Raw genomic sequence first — 21,496 nt, 5'->3', positions numbered from 1 at the left:
AAAGTGTCAAATTACGTTCATTTTATTGTCCGGAGATCTGTATTCAGCATGTTTCTTGTGATATATCCCAGCCTTTGTATGCCAAAGTCAGAAGGACCCCTGTTGACCTCTCCCACTTTGCATTCAAGATATTCTATGGGCCAAGTCAAGATGTATGAAAATACTTCTGCACAATTAAACAAGTATTGTGTGTGGACCATTTCCTGAAGGGATAAACAAGTAGTATTAGTTGTTACAAACATTTTACATTAGCATATTGTTCTTGGATACATGCACACAGGAAAGGAAAAAATATCAGAGAAGGATGCCCAATTTTTTACACCCTTCTGAAAAGTCATTTTAGTGAACTATACCTTTGGTGAGTATCAGGAAACACTGACATCCAAATTTAATCTTCAGTAATGGCATTAACTTACCATCTAAAGAATTTGATGCTGAAAGCCGTTCTAGATAGTCCACAGAGTCACGCCCTGACACTGGTGCAGTGACCAAATGAGGAGTCCAATTCCCGTCCTCAAAATTCAGCCCATCAGGCAAAGAAGTGACATCAGCCTCTGAGAAGAGTGGAGATTCAGGTGCCAAACTGACATCAGAGTTTCGATTTTCTGGTCTTGGCTGGATTTCATTGATATTGGACTGTTCAGTATCTGAAGTGGAATCTGGTTTGGTGAAATCAAAGGGCAAGGTATTGCTGACAGTTGACTCATCTGCTGAAGGCCGTTCAGCTAAAAAGGTGCTGTCCTGGAACATAAACCCACTATTAATATTTCCACTATTACAGGGAAAGCATTGGCTGTCCACTTCGGGCTGAACACATAGAGGGTGTCAACAGCAGCCAACAATAAAATCTGACAGTAATGCAGGAGGGGTCACACTGGGAGGGCTGGCAAATATACACCATTTGCTACTCATGTGCACTCTACATGTAAAATGCACATCTTTGTGACATACATTTTGTGTCCAGTTGTGTCCACTAAAAAGGGAAAGAAGCCATTCAGATGGTTTGGAGTGCAGCTTCACTTACGTATTAGGAAATTTACTGACTATACCCACTCAGTTTCCTTTCCTTTGCTGAAAAAATGCATCGGTCCATTTCTAATTAAATCAAAGATAAATGCACACAGGACTGCCTGCCTTCCTGAAGAATGAAGAGGTCTTGACAGCTGTTAAACATCAGCTACATAATCAATACAGTAATGCTATTATCATCATTACTATGATACATAAAACGGTGTAGAAACTGAACTTGAATGCATGCCTGTCCTGTGGCCATTTATTGCTGTATTTTAGTATGTGGTCATGAGAACCCAGGAGGGAAGCAAAGACCATAATGTGAAGAAGAGCATTTAGAACCTGGGATAACTTTAATCTCAAAGCAAAGATGCCTGTGCAGGGTTAAAAAAAAAATAAAAATCTATTAGCGGTAATGATGTACAACAAGAGTATGAACAATAATTTGCAAATTGAAATGTGAAGAAAAAAAATTGGGTTTAAATCTCCAATTTGCACACCGCTTGCTTACTACTTCATACCCCAATTATATTTGGTTTACAGTTAGAATACTTAGCACACTTCATCTTTGAATATTAATTTACTACCACGGTGTCTCATGATGTAATTATATTGGGAAAAGCCAACAAAGAGATTAAGTTATCCGGTCAAGGCTACAAAAGCACGCTGACTGCCTAAACCCCAGAAATTAGTGCTTCACCTACATATTGATGCTGTGCAATAGTCTGATATGGACAAAAAACCCCTGGGGGTATGAATAACTCAAACATTTTCAAAAAGCAGCAATTTACTAGGGACTATCCAATTGCTGATGGTGACTAGTAAAGGTAAGTGGGCAGTGAACCCAGGTTTTTGTAATATATATTACGGTTCGAAACCATTTTACCATTTCTGTAGCTCATCACTCCACTCTTGTCTAATCTCTTCCTTTTACTTGACCAGCATAAATAATAGGAAGATTCTAAATACTTTTAATTTTGAAATTTTACTCCTGGTTGAAACATGGGTGAATTAAATTTTTAACTTCATTCAAACTGCATTTGAGTGCTTTGGAAACAAGCCAGTTAAGGTAGTTTTATTAAATTATTTGTCTACCTGTATTGATCACATTTTTATATCCAGTTGTTATACCACAGCCTCCTCATATTTTTTAATTTATATGGTAACAATCAATTAAAAATATATATATACCATAGACATGTGCTCCAGCAATTATCTTTTTTGGCAGAATTGACCACTATAAATAAAGCTGTAGAAAAAAAGTTACTGTGCAAGATTAGAAACAAATTACACATAGAAATTCCATAAAGAAAGAATAAGGACTACCAGCAATAGCCTCTCAATACTTTTTTTTTTTTTTATGTGAGTATTTAGTTGCCAGGGATTGCACTTCATCATTTATTTGAATGTGGATAGATGTTCCTATGACAACTAACATTATTCAAAGATTCTTGTTACAGTGCAATATATTATATTAACAAGTTTAATATCATATTGGCAAGTTCTGGTTTTCTCTAATGGCTTTTGAAAGCCTTACAAATATGACAGATGACTGCAAACACAGAACCTCCTCTCTGATTTTCCATTTCCTGCTGCCAGAAAGGCATTGTATTCAGCAAGCCAGAGCATTCTACCTGTTACAACTCAACAGAAATAACAAGAAAATACATGTTTTAAAAACTAGACATGATTTTTTTTTCTTCACTTGGGAGCTGTAAAATTCAAAGAAAAGTATGACTGATTGGTTGGTACCATCTGCTAGCAATTAGATGGTGAAATCATGTTAGTCCCACATTATGTCATGAGTATGTATGATAATACAAAATCAACTTATTTTCAAATCAGCTAGGAAAAATTGCAGCAAAATTCTTTTTCATAGGCAACAGTACTACTTAACAGTATCTGCCTGAATCTTCTAAAGCTTTTACATCTGTGGAAGTAATTGACTAATTGTTTCAGCCTTGTTTACTGTTTAAGCATGTTTAAGATTTTCTTAAATCTATCTCAAGTTAACTCCCAAATTATCTGCATATTGCAGATTGTACACAGCTGGTTTTTGGATATAGTCAATATCCTTTAATAATTAGCGGTTCTGACTGAATACACAAATGACATTATTATTCATAGTCCATGATTAGAGAAATGTAACTTCCAGAATTTTTTTCTTGTATATACTATTCTCTAAAACTGGTTTAAAATTTATTATTGCAAAGCTACCTCTACTCTAAAATTTTCTTGCCTGCACATCTGTCAGAATACCCACAGATAGAATGTAAAGATGGCAGAATTCTTTATCTTACTAAAATAAGCATCTGCAACATTTTAATCTAGTTAGATAGCTCTAGTAAAGGAAATCCCCTTCCTGAAAGTTAACTTTAGCTCGTGTTTGTGCACACCATGTTTAAGGCATTTATGTCAAATCCACTTGCATCTTAGACATCAATGATTAGTTTTTAAAACTCAGGGAGAACTGGCATGAAATTAAGGATATTATACCTGTGACTGTTCTAACAATAATACTTGGATTCTGTGAAGCGACCACAAATTTTGCTTCCGTAAAGATTTCAGAAGTTGGCCTGAAATGAAATGTGTCTGTGTTCAGAACACTATCTCATAATGCACTTAGTGAAAACCTACTATCAATCATAGGCAGACCTGGATTTTGTGGCACAACTGAGTTTATTTCTTCTTGGAAGGCACATCTGCGTTACACAAGAGTCCAGAGCAGAAGCTACTGGATAAATCCGTACGCCCACACAATGCTCCACCACTCTGAAACTGTAACTGCCGGCAGAACTAATTGATTTAATCTCAGTGCTGCTGGCACCTGACTTGGGATCTCTGCTTAAAGCCCCTTTGCACTGCACAGACATGGGCCAACATCTGTGTTCTGGGTTGTTCCAGAGGTAATCAGAGAAGATAATTACAACTTCAAGAGTTAAAAAAAGAAACCACTGCCTATTATTTTTCATTCCTGTGTTGGCATTAAGGGGATGGACATAATTTTAAAACTGAATTGAGAATTTTCAGTGAAAGAATTTTCAGTAACAAAAGGAGCACATGAAACTTACCATTTTCTCCCTTCTAGCAGCCAGCTTTAGTGCTTACATCTATTTCTTGCTTTCCAAAGAAAGGTAGATTTGTGGGAAGAATCACATCTTTAGAGCAATTTACAGTCTAAACATTAGGGAAAAACAGACAAAGGAAACCTAAGAAGCAAGGCCTGGCTGTACAGCCAGGAACACGGTACTGCCATGCAATATGAGATGATCACAGAACACTGTTGTGCAACAGATACCAAACCATCAGACAAGAGATTTCACCAGAGGTCTTCCTCCGGTATAAGGTGTGCCTTCATTACTACTTATTCTGCATTAAAAACAGGATAGAGAAGCTCTGGGTGCTGGTTGCAATTCTGCCTTGCTGAGTTAAGTGGTTCAGATGCACCCAAAGGCCACCACTCTGAACCATACTCACATCAAACTCTGGGTGCTCCAGCACAACCGGATGCTCAGTAATCCAGGATGGGTCTTCTGGTGTAGGGCGTAGTAATACTTTCACTGTGGAAATAGAAATACTTGGGATCTAAAGGCTGCAGTAGCAGTGTGAGGAAGTTGTTTCGGAAGACTGAAAAACCCTCCCTCATAACAGATTTGTGAATAAAATCTTTTCAAAAAGTTTTCCAATGAGATTTTGGTTCTGGAAATGGCCCCGGATCACTGACAGGAAGCACAGAGGAAAGATGAGAACAGAGGAGTGGACAGCACTCCTTACCACCTCTAGCGAGACTCTTAAAGGTTCCTGAATAAGCCAGGTATTTCCTTTGTGCTGCTCAAGGGCAACACAGGGCTACTAAGCTGAAGGTCATCTTGGTGCAATGTGCCTCATGTGAACCCCACTCCCCCTTCTATTCCTGTTAATTTTTGGAAGTGCTACTGAAATTGCACACCACAAACCGCTGTGTCAAAGGAAAAAAGGAGGCTAATCTAATGGATTAAGAATGGGATACTACTGCTAATGACTTGGTTAAGATCAGAGCAAAAGAACCTACAACACAGTTGTTGTTTCTTTTAAATTATTCAGAGGGCCACTGAATAATTCACTCATCTGAGATTTATTTTTTAAAACTTCAGATGTGTGGACCACCGATGCATCATAATTAATACCCACCATTAGTAAGCTGGAGAGAGTTAGGGTCTAAAGACAAGGAATTGTTTTCAAGCAAGGCATTTTTCTGGAGGATTTCAGTAATATAATCTTGGAAATCACTGATGGTGTACACAACTGTTGGATTATCCACTATGCCTGTAAAGGAGTTGTCCTCCACCTTGTTGGAATGAAGGTTAATCAGGTCCCAGGTGGCATTGCTGATGACTTTTCCATCAAATGTGACAGCATAGTGAACTTCCACCCCTCTTCAGTTGTACAAAGAGAAAGAGAACACGGATGAGAGATGCAAGGTTCTCCAATGTGTAGCAAACACTGCGATATTTTTTTCCCAAGAAACTCCATCAATACTCTTTTTTAATATAAAAATATATTGTTTTCAAGGATTCTAAATAAAAGCAATTTAATTCCTTTCACACTTGTGTCTGCCTGCCTGTGCTTTCCATCTCTGCAAAGTTCTCAAGAAAAAGGGTACCAGAACCTGACATCTGGATCCAGACCTGTATTGCTACTAGTGAATGGTAGACAGACCACGAGCAGACCAAAACATTGGCTTTCTGCCATCGTCATTAATGGGCCCACCAGCGTGCAGTGGTGTGAGTGATGACTTTAAGATCATTCCAGTGATGGGAATGGCTCTGAGGTACGAAAACAGCCAGGAAAAACAGGCCGTATATAGTAGCAATCTGCAGTAGCAACAGGAAGCCCTGATCACTGTCACTGTGCAGTGTCAATATGCTTGAAATAATGTCTTTAATAGCAATAAAATGGTATTGAATGCATCTTACCATTGGGAACACTTTTCTAGACTCATTTGATCATTTATTCTTTAATGAGCTTTTAATCAGCATATAGTTGAGCTTTTTCCATATTAACTCTCCTCCGTTTTCTTAATATTCTGTTCTTGAATATGTCTGGATGTCGTTTCCCACATGACAGCATAGGCAGCAATCAGATTTACCATACACCAGGCATAAGCACAAGGGAACTTTAGAAAATATAGCATATTTTGGCTGTACGCAGAGCACAGCAAGAAAGTGATCTATGAAGTGTTAGAAGAATGTGCTCCAGAGACAGGTTTTCCTCAATCCACAGAGCTAGGCTGGATTGCTAAAGTAATGGCTCTGTTCAGAGAAGCCTCTAAACCCCCCGCACCAGATAGGACAGAGACATAATCAGCAAACACACTGACTAAACCAGGAGCCTGCTGGAGTTCCACTGCTGGCTCTATCGTTGACATGAGCCCGCCGTGGGCTCACCATGGGCACTGACTGTCAGCAGAGGAAATAAAACAGGACACCAGTAGTGAAAAGGCACAGCAAAGATGGAATACAGTATACTCCTCAAAAGTAACATTTAGATTTAATACAACTGTACTGTCAGTTGCAGTTAATAATTCCTAACTAATAACTGTGACACCATCATCTGGAAAGGGCTAAAACATCTGGTGCTTGGAACACAGCCTTTGTGAATAGTTGCATTCATCTTAGCCTGCAGAAGTGCAGGGTAGTAGAGGATGGCTTTAAGTCACTATTGTTTGTGAAGAGATTTGCATTTTCTAACCTTTCTTCTAAAATTAAAATGCTTATTCTCCGTAAAAATGCTCATGGAAACTGGTTATGCCTTTGCTGAGAAGCAAAAGAAACTAATACATGTAGTAAGTTAAAGGCTGCAGTTCATTTTCTGTCTTGTGAAATTCTTAAAATATGAAATGAGGAAAATTTTGGAGGCCTAACCTGTGTATGCCTGATGAAAAACAAGTCCAGACTGATCCCATCTTCTGCTAAGGAACGTTTATAAAACTACTGATAAGATGTGCAGCACCTCTCACCTTGAAGCAGCTAAGCCATCTGCCTTTGCTGAAGAACTATGGTTTTCTTACCCACTTTAATTTCTATAATAATAATCATCCCATGTCTATTCAAGACTTTGCTGCAAAGTATAAAAACCTTGAGTTATCAATAAGCGATTTTGTTTTCTTTACAAAAGAGACTCCTATACACGAGTTAGCCCAGCAGCTGACTTGTGTTTAGGAAGATTTTCCCCAAAGTCAATTTTTATGATTAGGACTTAAATAAGCAAATTGGGTTTATCTGTAACCAAAACAGATCAGTTACTGGCAGTTTCTGGTAAAATCCCCTCACATAATATTTATGCTGGATAACTATCTCACTCTGGAGCCAAAACTACAAATCCCCAAAAGAGTGTCCTCCAGCTAAACATGTTTTTCCATCTGTACTGTGTCAATATCTATTAAAAAAAATTGTCTTTACCTGTCCTCCTCAGGAAAGCTAAATATAGAAACAGAACAAAACACAACAGCAAAACCTGTTAAATCACTGTTATCATTTCCTTTAAGTCTTCTAACTTTAACAAATCCGCTCTGGTATTCTACAGGGCACACAAATTTGAAAAAGCATACAGCAAAATACTTATAGTTATTCTGCTACATAGCAAACTGTTCTGCTTTTACTGAACTGAGACATTGATCACAAGGAATCCGCAGAGAAGAGCCATCTCACCTTATTGCAAATAATGCAGTTAAATTGCTGTCAGTACCAAGAAAATCAAGGCTCAATAAATTCTACCTAAAGGTTTAGTTTACAAACATGGGTTTTGTCACCACAGAGCTCTGGTGCTTTGCCAGAAATACTAACCTTTATTTGTCTTCTCAAATGAACCAAGAGCTTTCAAATGTATTAGACTGCAGATACCAAGATGGAATGTTTTGCTGCCTTCCAGCCTGGAAACTGAACACAGTCTAGGGTTCCAACCAGAAAACCTTTCTCACTATAGCTGCTTTGTTACCTGCATGCATTCTAGCTAGAATATTCCAGCCAATAAATTCTAAGAAACACAGCTTACAAAGTCTCAAAAACCCCACAATATAGATTAAGTCATGAACAGTCTCATTTGATTCTGACAGTTATATCCAGTCCATTCAAGAAAAATGGTAATTTGTGATCTTTGTACCCCAAAACTCAGACATCAGATGTTTGTTGATCATAATACACAGGATCCCCTTTTTCCTCAAATTAATTTAAAACATCACTCTGTAGCACAAATTGATTTGAGGAAACTAGTTTTTAAAGAAAAAAAAAATAGAGTTAAAACATTGCATATCATTTATCAAACTATTCACCCACCTCTGCTGTGATCAAAGGGAGAAAGATGACTTCTTTACATATCTCAAGCACCAAACTTTAAAGTCATCCCAAATTAACATTAAGGAGTTGAAAAAAGAATTTAAATACACCACATTTTTCCAAAAACGTTTCTGTGTTCTTCCTTGTTTCATACTTATACATGGCAACAATACTGAAGCAGTATCAGATAATAACTTTAAATTAGAAAAGATATCTTTTAATTTTAGAATAGAAATTTGAATAAGAATGCCTTGTCTTAAAATCAGGGCAAGCATATCATGTGAGATTCTCTGGTGGATGCCAGGAGCAAAGATATGATTACATTTACATACATTTCTGTATTTCTATTGCAACCTCTGTGTATAGAGGTACCAAATATGAAAGCACTTGTCCTTTGGTTAATACATTCTAGGAACTTCCACACACATGCCTGACAGTCTTCCTAGTGCGGTGCTGGCACGTGACACCAAACATCATCAGTTTCAATCACCACATAAGCATCAGTATCTTTTTACCGGTAATCCAGGACATGGATGCTTTTGTATCCAGGTAGTCCTTCAAATACACTTTTGATCTATTTTGAGGGGAAAAAAAAAAAATTGACACAGATTTACTCCACCCTACTCATTTAGTGAAAAATCAGAAATATTTCCAACATTTTCTAAAAAATGTATCTGAGTTGTTACTTCTAATAGGAGAAAAATGATTGAATATTCTCTTTCTTTATGGAAGAGTTTTTAGTGACATAGTTTCATTATAAGAAAAGAAAAAGTATGAAGAACAACATCCAGCATTCCCCAAGAACTGTACAGAAACATTCAAAAGGGGAAAAATTCAAACAGACTCTGCACAGATCTGCACTGCCCATAGCAGACTACATTCCCTTATTTATGCAGCACTAACCCTTCTCTGCCCAAAAGGCTTCCATTACTTCCCAAGCCTTTCTGGATTAAAAAGAATTCTGAAAAATACTCTGGACCTTAGCAACTTAAACAAGAGGAGCAGTGGCCACTATAGGAACAGTCTTAGCCTCCAAAGTGGCACTAATGCATTATGTAGTGCAAAACACGGCTCATCTCCACTGCCCTCAACATACAAAGGATTCAGGAGTGATTGACAGTGCTATTCAAAAACAAAAAACAACAAAAAAACAGAGGGCAGCAAAATGGCAGCACATCCAGGCCTAATTCAATAGTGAACTGCATAACACAAGACAAAAAGAAGAAATAGAATATTGAAAGTTCATGACAGTTTGGGGCTTTTTTAATTCCCAAAAGTTCCTTGCCAGTTGAGGATTATTTTTTACTCCTCAAATTCTTCTTCTCCTCCCCAATCTCCCTATTTTTAAACTGTCTCTGGTGAGACTTAAACAATCAAAGTACTGCCAACTTACTTTCTTTCAAGACCTTCTTTATCCAAGCACAGAGAAAACCAGGCAAGGGATCAAAGGAGTGGAACATCTACGTGCCAGGTGGACCCTGTCCCATCTGACATTTCTTACACACACACACACACACTATAGCATTGCTACTTGGCCACACAACTAGGAAAATTAAGATGTCTAGCCTACACTAGCAACTTGTGACAGTTGTGGTGATGCTTTCTGGCTGCAGTGAAGAGTACATCTCTTTCCCATCTGGCCCAGGATCTGGCACAGGGTTAGCCCCAGTAAAAAGGATTCAACAGAGAACCCCAACTAAATAGGACTAAGGAGGAAACAAAGCCAGAGAAAAGGTAAGCCTCACGCTGCGCTGCTGTATGGCACCCTAGATGTCTCTTCCAAGAGAAAGGGAAGAAAACTCTCTGCCCCAAGAAAATGATGGCAACAAAGTTACTATCATTGTAGACAAGAAAAAATACTGTAAACAAGAGAAAGAGGAAGCTTAGGCGACAGCAGTATGATCATATTTCAGATATGCATTTGTGTATTGGTCATCCAGTAACTTTATTTGTAGCATACAAATTAAAACATTACATTTTAATTTGAATGAACTTGAAATCAAATTTTAATAAATCACGCATATATGTGTACATTTATATGTATATGTACACTGTGTTTCTCCTTTGAAGTAGGTGCCTAACAGAACCATGGTTCACTCCCACTGACTCCAATGGGATTTAAGCATGTGTTTAAGAACTAGCTGGAGGGCTTTAAAATGTGCTCACATGCACTGTTGATTCTGGGCATAAATGAGGAGCAAGAGTTGTCTTGACAGCCTCGTTTTCAGAGTATCTCACTGCAGTGCACAACAATTTTTCTTTCATTCAAAGAAATGTCACTCCTGAGCAGAAATAATGAATGAGTTCTGCTCTTTGTGACTTGTTCTAATTTCCCCGTCTATCACCTACTCTGCATAGACAGATTCTCTAGACTGATGCCAGAGTTTCTGCTACAGTCCAAAATCTGGACACTGTGTAATCGTTAAGATATTCTATGTCCCATTTCACTGCTCAGCCTCCATAGGCAGATGCTGATGGACCTGCACGCCGTCTCCCTGTACTCCACATTAGTACTGTGCTACCTCCCAACTACTAGAGCTGCTTTCCAGCACTGCCTCAGCACAGGCTGATGGCTCTCAACTGCAGTCAATTCATGTCCTGCCATTTGAGAGGGCAGGTAGGCTGGTTTGCCAAGACCCTCAAATTATCTTTTTCACTCCCCAGTTTCAAACCAACTACATTATAGAAGAATTCAAACTGAACGTTGTGTTCAGTAAGCACTGAAATAAACTCTAGGCAGACCAGTCACTAGAGAGATGTTAAATGTATCTTTAAGATTTTCAAGTCCTACAGCTCTAAGAACTAATGAAGTTGCATCAAGAGGCAAACAAGAATCTCATCACTTCTCTAAGATTTTAAAAGCTCTACTGCAGTGACACTGACAGAAAGAAGTACTGAAAAATTCTCAAAGGGTGCTAAGGCCAAAGTTACCCCTAGTAGAAACAGTCTTTTAAGGGACTAAAATAATTGGAAATGCTTTTCATTTATTAATAACATCTGTCTTCATTTCTTTTGCTAACATAAGGCAAAGTAAATTAAGGAAATAAAAAAAATGGGGGGGAAGAGAGAGAGCAGTCCCTCAAAAAGGTCCTGTTTAGAGTATGTCCCCATTCAGGGGTTCAGCATAATTTTATGATCCTCCTGAAAGCACACTTTCACCTCATGTGCTGGCAAAAATGAAAGCAGACTATTTCATGAGGAACACAAAAAGAAAACTAGAGTAAGTGGTCTTTGGCAACTAGTATGCTACACACACTGTATGACACTCTGCTGCTTCAAAAAGGCAGCATGTCCAACACAACAGTGTATTCTCATGGTGGGTGAACATCTTCCAGTCTGTCTCAGGCCACAAAAGCCCAAAGCTGGTTCTGCAGAGCCCACAAGAAAAAGGCAGCCCCGACACAGGTGCCAGGTGCTACCATTGATTTGCAGAGCCAGCAAAACGAGAAAGAAAGTCAGGGAAGGTAATCACCTGAGAAATGAATTGTTCAGAGAGCAGCTGACGCTTCACAGCAGCTGGGTCGCTCAGCTCCTCACTGTACTTTTCACCAACAATCAAAATGCGGAACTCGATCATTTGCTCAGTTACAGGCCTCACTAGCTTCTCATCCTCCTTCTTTATCTCATTATTGATCTGGAAGAGAAGGAAGAAGGGAGAGAAGAAAAAAAAAAAAGGGAGATTATTTAATGCCTTTTTTTTAATGTTTTGCCCCTTGGGGTTTTTTCAGATAAATAAATCCTTGTTACTACATACCAGATTCCCTATCCTGGATTTACTCCATGTAAAAAGCATCCCTAGATACATACATGTACACGTGATCTGCCATCTGTCAATGGCACACGACATTCCTCAACTTGGAGCCAAACATCTTTCCTATGTGGGTCAAAAATTTCTCCAGCTGCTGCAAACCTGGAGGTTTCTCTGGCTCATGATGGGGCAGAAAATCTGGGCCCTCTCCATTAATGCTGTATGGGCGGGAACCCATCAGGGCACTATTGGTGGCCCACACTGACGGTCACAGACCTGCTTAATGACATGTGAAAACTGCTGCCCAAAGCACAGCTCGCCCACTTGAGCCATCAGCACACCTGTTTGCCGTGCACTGTAATGGAGTGCTCATGGAGCCTCCAGGGACAGAGGCGTCAACTAATGAGGCAATCTACTAAGCAAGAACATTTTTTGAGAACTGCTGTATTGCAGATAATACTGTTCTCCTTTTGCACATCTTTAGTGCAAGGCCATCTACTTGACCTCAGCTACAAACAGAAATCCAGTTGCGTGGGATGTTCACGAGGCAATTTAGAGTGCAACCATGGATACACAAGCAGCTCATTTGAACCAGTCACCAGTTGGCTGCTTTACCCAAGATCTACTCATTTTTCACAAGGCTCCTACTTACTCTGTCACCTGGAAGACAAGTTACCTTTGCCAAGTTCTACGTTCCCCCTGTGTTGTTCAGCCTCAGTAAGCAAAGGATCCTTCCAGATAAACAGTGGGCACTGGGAGATCTGCAGGGACCCCTGGGGAGCTCAAGTGGTGTGCCCAAGGCAGCCCACAGCAGCGGCTGTGCAATGCATCAGGGAAGGGTGCAGCTATCATGGCTGCCACAGGCAGCAGTGAATTCCAAGTTTAATCTAACCTGAATGACTGAGCACACAGGAAGAACATTTTCTGCTTAGTTCCCTATTATTTTACAACCAGCATAGGATTCCTTGTGGTATACCGATAGACCAGATCTTGTTTCACGATTCTGTTCTAAAATTAAAAATTGAGTTTTGTGGGGGAGGGAAGGGAAGGCTAGGCTAAGTTACCTTTAGCCAAGTAGCCAAATGTCTTTGGCTATTTACATGAGTTGTTGCTTTTTCTCCATTAAAAAAGAAAACAGAGAGCCAACAAAACAGACCTTTTCAGCAAAACTGCAGCCTGTGTTATATATGGTGCAGGAAATGGAAAAACCTTTCTCCAAAATGTTTAGCTGCCATCAGCACGCAACTTGTACAGTGTTTAGGGACCCTCTAAACATTTTTAGTTAAATTCTCCTCCTGCCCCCCATCCCTTTTTTACTAGATAACTTTGTTAAGGACCATAATGACTGGTACACTATTTAAAGATCGCATCTGAGATAACACATACCTAGCAGGTGTATAAGTGCTGCTACTATATGGCTGTTTGCAATGCCATGTAGTTTCAATCATTTATCAGTCCCCCCCAAACCAAAAGTACAGTCAACATCTGAGTGCAGAAGATGAGCTTTGCTCACTCTTGGTCTTGTAATCTGCAATGGGTTTTGGCTGCACAGAGCAATGAGGAAGTGTGATGTAACTGTATATAGTGAAAACATTGTGGCAGCAGCAATCTAACTCTAGTTTCTTTCTGATTTACTGAGAGGTCCTATTGTCTGCTCAGGCAAAAATGCTTCAGGTAGTTCTGTTTCAAAAAGAATAATGGTGTACATGGGACCAAGCCACAATTGTTCCTGGTACATAATATAAAGTCAGACCCTGGACTTGAGTCAGAAACTGTCTGCCTGTGTCATATTCAGTATTTATTCTTGGAAGCACAGTATCAGAGCTCCACAATCAGCCCTGACAGCTCTAGAAGAAAGTACAGCTTGGCCCAGGTTTGTTCCACGGCCATACTAGGTTACAGCACAGTGCACAGTTAAACCTGGTACCAGAAATCAGCTTCTACTTATATGGAGCATGTGCAACTCTGTAAGCTGCTCAGTAAATCCACTTAGAGTTTAATTTGTAAGAAAGCAAAAGCCAGCTGATTCATACCACTGGTTTGCAGAATTTTCTTCAGTCATGTAGGCCCATGAACATTGCAGTTGGATTCTAGACTTTAATTTTAATCCAGAGGAGCTGTTTCCTGGAAGCAAATACTCCCCTGGGACGTATGTGGTGGTCAGCTCTTCTAAAAGCCAGCTTGCTTTTACAGAGACATTTGAAGTACTTGATGTAGGCTTCCCTGTGTCAGGAGTTTTATTTAAGTATCAAGGTAAGGGTGACTGTAAAATGATAAATAATAGCTCATCTATGTCAGCAGAGGAAAAGGAGCAGAAAATCAGAAAGGATCTTCAAGATTACCCAGGCCATCTCTCTGCTGTCCTACACAACTGTACCTCGAAACACTACTACAGCAGTTTAAGGGGTATTGTGTTTCCGTAGGAATAATAATGCTCCGCATTCTTCTTGGAGCTCTCAGAAGCCCTTGGCATTCCCTGTTTAGTCCCATGTCACTAGCAAAATCCCGCCTGATAGCTCAGCTGATCTGTTCTCTCTCACTGTCAGGGAAGTGGCACTGCAAAGCTTCTGCAAATGAAAAAATACCTACCCAGGAAATTATTTTAAAACTTTCTAAAGCTTATGACCTGTTTTTATGAAATCTTAATTTCATAAAAAAAACTTCACTATGCTAATGCCGCCTTTAAGTACTAGGAAATGCAAATGACCATAAACAATATTATTTAGGAAAGGCATCAGAATGCTGAACCAAATGAAAAAAAATCACTCACAGTAATGTCTGCTTCTTCAGTCTCATAGGTGGTACCACCCGCAAGACTCCCAGCGGAGATCTCATGAGGGGGAGGTACATTGGCAGCTGCATCTGAGTTTGAAACAGAGCAGTATTATTTTGTTTGCAGGTTTTATTTTTTTTAATAGCCATGTAGATGTAGATACACAGAGAAGCAGTTCAGCAAGCATCAACCAACAGTAAAATTTGATTCTTATTCCCATCTTGATGATAGAAACAACACAGGAAACACTTGAAGAGCCTGAGGAGAAGTATCAAATACACTAATCAGAATAAAATGCTAATGTTCTGTCTAAACAAATGTATTTCGGGGAACATAAAGTTAAGTGCAGTAAAAAGTGTAGACAGCTAATTTCTCAAGTAGGATTTTCCTGTTTCATACAATAACAAAATAATGTCAGCCTAAAACGTGATCTCTAGATCTCAAACAACATTATTTGAGAAGCAAAAAATCACAGTTCTCTCTAAAATCCAAACAGCATTGAATTTCTCAATTTTCTAGTAATTCAGAATCAGCCTTGACAGGAGTTAGATGAAAACTGACCTCTTAATGTGGTGACATCAGCATCTGGAGCTGGAGTTGGAGTTCCACTACTGCTAAATAAAAATAAAACCAGAAATTGAAGTTGGACATGCTGAGGTAGATTTATTAGGTTTTGAGTTATCTTTGATTCTGCTGCCACGGCAAAAAGTATGTTTGCAGAAGAAATTTCTCATTATACTACTTTGCTGATAACTTCATAAAAATTAGGCTTTGCAATATTTCAGTTATATTTTGCACCTTAGATATTGGGTCACTTGCATCACACAATGCATTGGTTGCCTCTCCAGGTGGCCAACCTCCTTATATTCCAAATGACTTGGAGTCCCGCCCAAAAACACATTTTGCCCTCTAGCAGCTCTGTAAAGGAAGTGTGAAGACCAGAGATAAAACACAAAGATAACCTGTAATATTTTATAAATGCTCAGTTTTTGAAATGTTCTCCAGTGCACTAAAACATCATAACTGTACTGAAATCACTGCAAGAAGATGGGTTCTCTTTGCCATGACTTTTCCTCTGTTTATTTGGAAATCATCAAAAGGCATTAGTATCCAAATCCAATTATTGCATTCACACACACATAAAACAACTCTAGGCCAAATGTGAAAAAGGAAAACATTTCAGATAAAAATCAGATTAAGACTGTCAGTCTGAATTAAAACTAACAACTTTGACATGCCTCTTACAGTAAACCCAATGTCCTTGAGGCCAATCCTGTAAGCCTTGAGCAACTGTCAAGTTACCAAGAGTGGAAGACATGCTCTGACAGAAACAAGTCTTTCCTGAACGAAGAAAACTGATTTTTCAGGTTTGACATATTTTTAATATATACAGCCCAATCCGTAAGATTGGAAGTTTAAGTGCTGGAGAGAAACTGAATTTCAGACTTCAGAAAAATCATTGAAGTTCACTGTATTGAGATATTTCTCTCACTTCTAAAGGAACTCCTTTTTTATTGGTGGTCATACTTGTGCCATAAAATAAGCTCAGTATCAAGGAGTCTTCACTGTAATATATGCGAGCACTGATACTATGTGAGCCACGGTTCCTAGCCTTGCCAAGTTTAACTTTTGATTCACATACTAGGTGACTGGTCTTGCCATCTGTCCTCAAGCAAAACTTCTGTCAAAGTTGATGGATATTTTCCCTTCTTCAGGACATATAATCTGTCTCTGTATCACTCAAAAAAATAAAGGCTTCCAGCACCAGCCAGGTAACCAGATCCAAAGTTACATACTAAAGATACCAATGCACAAGCATATGATCAAACGTATGATTAGTTTCACAGAGTTAATATCTCACTGTTTCTCCCTCTGCCTCTCCCAGACACATAACACTCACCAATAAACAAACCTGAAGAAAAAATCTGTGGAATTTGTAAGTTCAGGAAATGTTAAACTGACAGGTTGAGATCTACGTAACAATTAGAAAATATTAATGAAAAAGAGAATAATCTCTAGATGAACAAAGCAGAAAAATACTTATTTAAGAGTTTAAACAGTACCTTCATGTATATTCTTGAACAACTGAAGTCGATGAGCAATATGCAGGCTTTGATATATACAGTTATTTGTGTCTGCTTCCATCTTGTGGACATTGGTACCTGTTCTCAACCAGCATAGTGCAAGATAACTGTGCTGATTCTTTGACAACCTCAATAAATCTTGAAATGATTGCTAAGACTGGAAAGCCAGATTTTACTAGCAAGTATAATTTAGACAAGATATCCTCTGCTATTCTCTCTGCCATTGCCATCACACATATAAAGAGCCACAAGTAACTCATTCAAAAAACATCAGCTTCTTTCTGCTAAAAAACAAACAACCAAAACTCACATTAAGAGGATTTAGATTTTCTTAAGATTATTATATTTTAGAGGGATTTAGTTTCCTTACATGTTTATCATCTTAGAACTGAAATTAAAACTACTGCTTAATTGATCAGATGAAATATTTTCCAATTAAATTCACAGAATCATCTAGGTTGGAAAAGACCTTGAAGATCATCCAGTCCAACCGTTCACCCAACATTGACCATTCCTAACTCCAGCAGATCCCTCAGTGCTATGTCGACCCTAGTCTTAAACCCCTCCAGGAATGGAGAATTCCACCACCTCCCTGGGCAGCCCATTCCCATGCCCAACAACCCCGTCTGGAAAGAAATGCTTCCGAAGAGCCAGTCTAAACCTTCCCTGGTGCAACTTGAGCCATTCCCTCTTGTCCTATTGCTTGTTACTTGGTTAAAGAGACTCATCCCCCTCTCTCTGCACCCTCCATTCAGGTAGCTGTAGAGGGCGATGAGGTCTCCCCTCAGCCTCCTCCAGACTAAACCCCCCCCAGTTCCCTCAGCCGCTCCCCGTACGACCTGTGCTCCAGACCCTGCACCAGCTCCGTTGCCCTTCTCTGGACACGCTCGAGTCATTCAATGTCCTTTTTGTAGTGAGGGGCCCAAAACTGAACACAGTCATCGAGGTGCGGCCTCATCAGTGCCGAGTACAGGGGTCAGATCCCTTCCCTTTCCCTGCTGGCCACGCTATTGCTGACACAAGCCAGGATGCCATTGGCCTTCTTGGCCACCTGGGCACACTGATGGCTCATTATCAATCCCCCCCCCCAGGTCCCTCTCTGACTGGCAGCTCTCCAGCCACTCCTCCCCAAGCCTGTAGCGCTGCTGGGGGTTGTTGTGGCCCAAGGGCAGCCCCCGGCATTTGGCCTTATGGAAACTCCCCCAGTTGGGCTCAGCCCATGGCTCCAGCCTGTCCAGGTCTCTCTGCAGAGCCTCCCTACCCTCGAGCAGATCAACACTCCCACCCAACTGGGTGTCATCTGCAAACTGACTGAGGGTGCACTCGATCCCCTTGTCCAGATCATCAATAAAGATGTTAAACAGGAGTGGCCCCAACACCGAGCCCTGGGGGACACCACTCGTGACCGGCCGCCAACTGGATTTAACTCCGTTCACCACAACTCTTTGGCCCGGCCATCCAGACAGTTTTTTACCCAGTGAAGCGTGTGCACATACAAACCTCAAGCAGCCAGTTTCCCCAGGAGAATGCTGTGGGAAACAGTGTCAAAGGCCTTGCTAAAGTCAAGGTAAACAACATCCACAGCCTTTCCCTCATCCAATAAGCAGGTCACCCTGTCGTAGTAGGAGATCAGGTTTGTCAGTCAGAACCTGCCTTTCATAAACCCATGCTGACTGGGCCTGATCCCCTGGGCGTCCATTATATGACTTTTAATGGCACCCAAGATGACCTGCTCCATGACCTTCCCTGGCACCAAGGTCAGACTGACAGGTCTATAGTTTCCTGGATGGTCCTTTCTGCCTTTCCTGTAGATGGGTGTCACATTTGCCACCTCCAGTCCAATGGGACCTCCCCAGTTAGCCATGATTTCAGGTAAATCATGGACAGCGGCTTGGCGAGCACATCTGCCAACTCCCTCAGCACCCTTGGGTGTAACCCATCCGGTCCCACAGACCTGTGTGCACCCAGGTGGTGCAGCAGGTCTCTGACCACCTCCTCTTCAACTGTGCTGACCTCAGTCTGCTCCCCCTCCCCATCTCCCAGCTCCTGAGGCTGGGTGTCCAGGGAACAGCCAGTTCCACTGCTAAAGGCTGAGGCAAAGTAGGCGTTTGGCACCTCAGCCTTTTCCTCAGCCTCAGTTACCATGTCTCCTTGTTTTCTGCCACATGGGAACAGCCTGCTCCTTTGCCTTTAAGACTTCGCTCTTGAAGTATGTCCAGCCTTCCTGGACTCCCATATCCTTCAAGGCAACTTCCCAAGGGATTTCACCTAACTCCAAGGATGCATTACTCTTACCAATTTCAATAGGCATTAGATTATATCTATACCAGAGTCTCACCAAATTACAGCATCAATAACTAAAGCATTTTAGTGCATCATGTTTAATGATGGTATGTTCAGAAAAAAATATGATTCTACTTTTCAGGAGAGGTGAAACAATATGGGATTTTACTTATTACAGACTGTTTAGTGTAACTAAGGCCAGAATAAAAACTCAAAAAAAGCCAAGTGATGTGCAGTGGAACAACTCTGCTACAGGATTTCTGATGTTCTATTCAGCTGAAGTGCTTAAATCCATATATAAACATTAGCTAAGCCTCGTATCACTCTCTTTCTCTTTAAAAGGGGACAGTGAGAAACATGACTTGCTGTGGTAGGCTCAGAGCTCAACTTGAGTCTCCCAGGACTTTATCCAGCTGCCCACGGGTGAGTGCCTAACATTCTTCAAGGGGCCTCCAGCACTCCTGACCTCCAGCTGCTGCCCCAGGAGGCACAGGTCACCCAGGGCTCCCACGCCACCCCTGTCAGCCTTACACAGGTGTGTGCTGTAACTTAGGGCACCTCAAAAGGACCTAAGTGACTATCTGACCAACTGAACTGAGCACCCAATTCTGCGGTGGGTTAGCCTCAGCTAAGGGCCAAACACACGTCCGCCTGCTCTCTTACTCCCCCTTCTCTATGAGAGGGGAGAAAATAAGATGAAAAAGCTTCTGAGTCAAGACAAAGACAGGAAGATTGCTTACCAACTACCTCCACAGGCAAAACAGGCTCAGCTTGGGGAAAATTAATTTATTGAATATTTAAATAGGTTTGGGTAGTGAGAAGCAGATAAATGCTACACCATCACCGATCCTCCACCCTTTTCCAGGCTCAGCTTATCTCCTGACTCCTCTACCCAGCATGGGCTCTCCAGGGACAGCAGATCCTTCAGAAAATGTCTACTTGCTCCTGTGTGAGTACTCCCTGGGCTGCAGGGAATACCTGCTCTGCTGTGGAGTGCCTCCTCCCCCTTGGACCTTGGTGTTCCCTATCCCACCATTTCTTTTTTGTTGTTGTTCCCTCCGCCTCTCCCTGTGCAGTGTTTTTACCCCCAAGACACCGCCGCCATCACCAAGGGGCTCAGCTGTGCCCTGCAGTGGGTCCATTGGAGCCATCTGGAACCAGCCGTACCCAGTTTGAGGCAGCCTTGGCCTCTCCTCACAGAGGCCATCCTGCAGCCCCCCCCCCCAAAGCATCTGGGCACCCACACCCAGTACAGTTGTGTTTGCCAATGTACCCAATAAGATCAATTTAAACTAAGTTGCTTGAGTTTTAAAAGAAAAATCCTCAAAGTATACAAGAAAAACAAGAGAGAATGCTATGGTACAAACCACACTTTCAAAGGAGCAGCAGTTTACAAGTGGAAAAGCCTAAAATTAGCTTTCTAGAGTAAAGTATTAATTCTAGATTAGATTATCAGTGATAGATGTATCAAAATAAAATTCTCCAAGTTTCAAAGGTGCCAGAGGACTCTCTCGGTCACTGACTCACATGAGTGGCAGCTCTCCAACGGGGCGCTTCGCTTAGTAACATCAGTTTAGGCACCAAGTTAGCCACATAGTGGCAACCACAGACCAAACCGGGCCACAGGGCAACCATAAGAATGCTGAAAAGTGAGCTGAGAATAAGGTCGCTCTCCTTTACAGCGTAGCAAACCTGTCACCTTAAGCAGCAACAGGCCACACTCTTTGTCAAGGCCAGGTAATGCATTCTTACTGGCACTAAGGGGGTTTTAAATACAAGTCCCCAAGAGCTAACTGATCTTCGGACAAAATTCTAGCTCACATCTGGCTGAAAATTTAAAGTCAAGGGCTTAAATAACACCTAGCGAAACCCTAATCAATCTAACCAAACAGACCAGTCAAGTACTGAATTTGTTAAAATTAATTGTTCCCACTTTTTTTCTCAGGAGGATAAAAATACTGTTTTAAGAAACTTTTATAATCAACCTCACTTTATGGACAACATTGTTTTTTCATTGCTTTACCAGAACACTGAGGTTTGCTTTCTTTTTGCATCCATTTCTTTTTGCCTTCTACTCCCCTTAACATTTTAATTTTTCAAAATGCCCCCTTTATTAATCACCTAAAAAGGCAGCAATAGTACTAGGTAGCTCTAAGGAAGTCAATCAAAATGCACAGGACAATGCATATACTGATTTGCCTGAACACACAGTTTTTCAAGGTAAACACAGATTCAAATTTGCCTTCAGTCACACCATTTAAAATATAAGGGATTTTTTTTTTTT

The 21,496-nt window shown here is 40.6% G+C and overlaps 1 protein-coding gene across 5 annotated transcripts in view; it reads right to left on the bottom strand.

The window, feature by feature from the left end:
* The window catches only part of IMPG2 (interphotoreceptor matrix proteoglycan 2), a 62,872-nt gene that overhangs the window by 11,708 nt on the left and 29,668 nt on the right, over nucleotides 1-21,496 (bottom strand). For 2 of the 5 annotated variants that reach the window (XM_026845027.1, XM_026867869.1), the window contains 8 exons: nucleotides 15,407-15,459; nucleotides 14,843-14,934; nucleotides 11,797-11,958; nucleotides 8,840-8,898; nucleotides 7,452-7,469; nucleotides 5,182-5,426; nucleotides 4,489-4,571; nucleotides 417-741 (listed from right to left, as the gene is read on the bottom strand). In XM_026845027.1, coding sequence (XP_026700828.1) covers nucleotides 417-741; nucleotides 4,489-4,571; nucleotides 5,182-5,426; nucleotides 7,452-7,469; nucleotides 8,840-8,898; nucleotides 11,797-11,958; nucleotides 14,843-14,934; nucleotides 15,407-15,459 — 1,037 coding nt within the window. The remainder of the gene's footprint in view (nucleotides 1-416; nucleotides 742-4,488; nucleotides 4,572-5,181; nucleotides 5,427-7,451; nucleotides 7,470-8,839; nucleotides 8,899-11,796; nucleotides 11,959-14,842; nucleotides 14,935-15,406; nucleotides 15,460-21,496) is intronic. The other 3 variants (XM_026853300.1, XM_026840937.1, XM_026861522.1) reach the window with 2 other exon arrangements.

This window comes from Athene cunicularia, assembly GCF_003259725.1.
Source record: "Athene cunicularia isolate RWA chromosome 1 unlocalized genomic scaffold, athCun1 chr1_part1, whole genome shotgun sequence".
In the NCBI taxonomy this organism is placed as follows: Eukaryota; Metazoa; Chordata; class Aves; order Strigiformes; family Strigidae; genus Athene; species Athene cunicularia.
This window is presented reverse-complemented; position numbering and strand designations above follow the sequence as displayed.